At 40.2% G+C, this 3,608-nt stretch overlaps 1 gene segment (V, D, J or C); it reads left to right on the forward strand.

The window, feature by feature from the left end:
- The first annotated feature begins 1,756 nt into the window (after positions 1-1,756).
- On the forward strand, positions 1,757-2,396 carry LOC103205847. The segment is given in 2 exon segments: positions 1,757-1,805; positions 2,026-2,396. Coding segments are annotated over 2 exon segments (420 nt in total).
- Positions 2,397-3,608: the final 1,212 nt, after the last annotated feature.

The raw sequence follows: 3,608 nt of genomic DNA on the forward strand, positions 1-3,608 counted from the left end.
TCCATATTAAGCTTTATGTTTGCCCTCTAGCAAATATAATATTTGTTAATTAAATCACAAGGAAAGTCAAAACTATGTTTAGAATAGGCCAAATTTCCCAACCTGGCTGTCATAGCGCATTCAAACTTCATTCACCCATAAATCATGTTTTGGAGGCTCTGCATCTGTGCTGTCAGGAACACAGAGCAGGACCATTTCAACAAGGGAAGCCCTGCCTTCATGCTGCTCCCAGGATGCTATGGGTATTCATGGCCCTCATCTCTTAGGTAGAACAAATCACAGACCAGGGGGCCAGCTGCCGGTCAGTACTCAGAGGCAGAACAGGGCAGAGGAGTAGAGGTCTCAAATACTTAGAAACTCTCTTCCTAAACCTCTCCTTTGATTTGATGTTTTGCACCTGCATCAAAGAACTGGCACTGTTTTAGACACTCTGTCTAGAGTTTCTTTGCAAGTTGACTATTTGCCTTTTAAGTCTCTAGGCGTCAGGAACAGGATTTCACTTGTCTCTTAACCTAAAGGTTGATGGTTTGAACCCACCCAACAGTGCCACAATCCAAGAAAACCCTATGGAGCAGTTCTACTCTGTCACACATGGGGTTGCTATGAGTTGGAATGGATTTGATGGCAAAAGGTTTTGTTTTATTTGCCTTTTGATACCTTTAGGTTAATTAAGCCGTTAAAACAGATAAATCAAATGGAAGATTCAAGCTGTTTCCACACCACCTTACAGTACATGAAAACTGAGCCACCAACTTCTGTGTTGTTGACATGTACTAGGTGCTTGAAGCGTATAGAGATCACATTCTATAGGAGTGGATTCTGGCATCGTGTCACACAGAGATCTGACATGTTTGTCATGACACTATTTTACAAATAAAATCTCAAGGCACAGAATTTAACATGTGAGACTGACACTTTGTGTCCATGGGAAAGACAATGTAACACCAGGACAATTCTAGAACACATGATCTGATAAGTACAATTCTCATGTAGAGGCAACAGAACCGAATGTGTCAATCCTCTTCAGAATCTAAGAAGTAAAACTCAGTGTCATATTTTGAAAGAGTAATATTTTGTTCCTGTTACAATGCTATAAAAACAAACAAGTCAGAAGGACTGAGTTTATATCATTTGATTTGCAGTAGCTTTCTTTATTGTACAACATAAGTAAAGCCCTGGAACTCATTAAGAAAAGAAGAAAGATGCATTGGATAGAATTGCATTGTATTCGATAGAATTGCTTTTCACTAAAAAAGTCAATGATCTGTGAGCTTTTCCCCTTTATTTCATTAGAATCTGGATGGAGAAAAGTAAATATAGACAAAATGAATTAATAGTAAGTAGATTACAAAGAGGGTCAATGGCCCATAATAAATTCTATGGTAGATTAGTCCCCAAAATCATTCCATTAAATAATTCATGTATATCAATTGATTCAATCTTCCCTTCCCCTCAGCTTCAACCCTCAATATTACTTTTTTTTTTTTTTTTTTTTTTTCATGTCCCTTGTCAGATATTTCCGAAGTTAATTACTAAGGAGAGACAACTGGGCAGAGTGAAGGTTTGGGGTGAGCCTGATTTTTTTCTCATCTATGCATAGGTCATGTGATCTATGCACACATGAACCCGTATTTCCTGTTAGAGGAAGTAGCACCAGAACCAAGGAACTACGCATATACAGTGTATAGCACTCAATGATACTGAACTCTGAGCCTGAGGCAGAACAGACACGTTTGTGTAGAGGAATATACGCCACATGCCACTCTCCAGTCTACTGTGGGTGTTCGTGGCCTTCATCTACTCTGGTAAGGAAGTCTCCAAAAGTGAGTAAAGAGTTAAAGATGAAGGGATCACACACAGCATGTGGTGTGTCACAGGGACTTGAGGAGGAAAAGGGCACTGTAGAAAAGCAAGTAGACTAAGATGTCAACTTGGTTTGTGTTTGTGTCCTCACTTAGTCTAATTCTTACAATATTTCATTGACTGCACCAGAGGAGCAATTCTGTTCTCTGATTTTTCCCACAGGATCTGTTGTGGCCCAGAGTGTTACTCAAGCCCAGTCAGCTACATCCATGCCAGAGGGGGCAGCTGTCACTCTGGACTGTCAGTATGAGACGAGTTGGGCATCACACTATATTTACTGGTACAAACAACTTCCCACTGGCGAGATAATGTTCCTCATTCATCAGGGTTCTTACAGCCAGAATGCAAAGCTTGGTCGCTATTCTATAAACTTCCAGAAAGAAGCTAAATCTATCAGCCTCATCATTTCAGCCTTACAGGTGGGAGATTCAGCAAGATACTTCTGTGCTCTCGAGGAACTCACTGTGTTTGAAGAGATAGTGAAAGCTGAACAAAAACCTCAGGACTCAATAACAGAGAGCTCCCTGCTGTAGGCTTTGACCTGAAATGCACACCTGCAGATCCCAGGCAAGAAATGGCAGTGACTGGTTGTTTAATATGTGGTCCGGGCCAGAGGATTTCATGCTAAATAAAACCATCTTTTAGCTCATTTGGAAACAGGTGTCTGGAGTAACATTCTTCAAATACCTTCTCAATCTTGAATTTTTGACTTAAAATAGATCTCACAGAACATCTGTAAAGTTGTCTAATGTTGAAAAAACTTGCCCCATACTAATTTAATTAAAGTGGCAGTTTCACTTAAAGATGTTCACAGCACAAAGCTGGGTCTAGTCATTTTATATCTGGCATAGTCATTGCAATCATTTCCTTGGCCCTTTCTCCTCAGGCTTTCTGTGAGTCAGTCAAAGATCAACCGGAGAAGTAAACTGCCATGAGTTATATAGACTAAGAGATTAATTAGACCTTATATAATTGCTGGCGCTGGTGGAGGAGTCTTTGCAAAACTGTTACTTTTGCATCTGGCATGGAGCCTGAAGATACTACAGGTCTGCTAGACTAACATTTTAAGAAGGAAAGCTGGATGTAAACAAGAAGAGCATGAAAAACCAGGGATTTGTAAGGAAAAACTGGAACCCATGAGGACAATTAGAACAAGCAAGGACAAACTGAAATTTGTCTGTCTCTGATGTTTAGGAGAAGCTTGGAAGGAAGGTTGGGCAATCTACTTCCATAGTGATACCGCCTTGGAAACCCAAGGAGGGTTTGCTATGAGTTTGATTTGACTTGACAGCAGTGAAGTTTTTGGTTTTTGGTGTCACTTACTTTCTCATTCCACACTCTTGGCCCAGGACAAAGAGAAGCTGAAGGAGAGCATCTAGTGGGGGTTGGAACACTGAGTCAACAACAAAGTGAGCTAGCATAGATGAGGAATAACATATGTGAGCTGCCACAGTACCCTGAGCCCTGCACCAAACTGCAGGGTATAAAAATATGGTTGCTGCATCACACCCACCTTCTGAATCTTATGCAGATTTCTCTTGTGGTCAATGCTAACCCAGAACTATGTAGGAAAGCAAATTCTTGGAAATACATTTCCAGCTTCATTAAGTTGACAGAAAACAAAGTCACTACATACAGTACATTTCTTGTCACTCTGGAATTTCTTTTCTCATATGCTTTTCTTTTAATGATACTTAATTTCTGAATAACGATGATAGCAAAATCAGAGTTTCCCCTAACATGAT

The sequence above is a fragment of the Orycteropus afer genome, unplaced genomic scaffold, assembly GCF_000298275.1.
Source record: "Orycteropus afer afer isolate SDZICR_OR568_19922 unplaced genomic scaffold, OryAfe1.0 scaffold00292, whole genome shotgun sequence".
In the NCBI taxonomy this organism is placed as follows: domain Eukaryota; kingdom Metazoa; phylum Chordata; class Mammalia; order Tubulidentata; family Orycteropodidae; genus Orycteropus; species Orycteropus afer.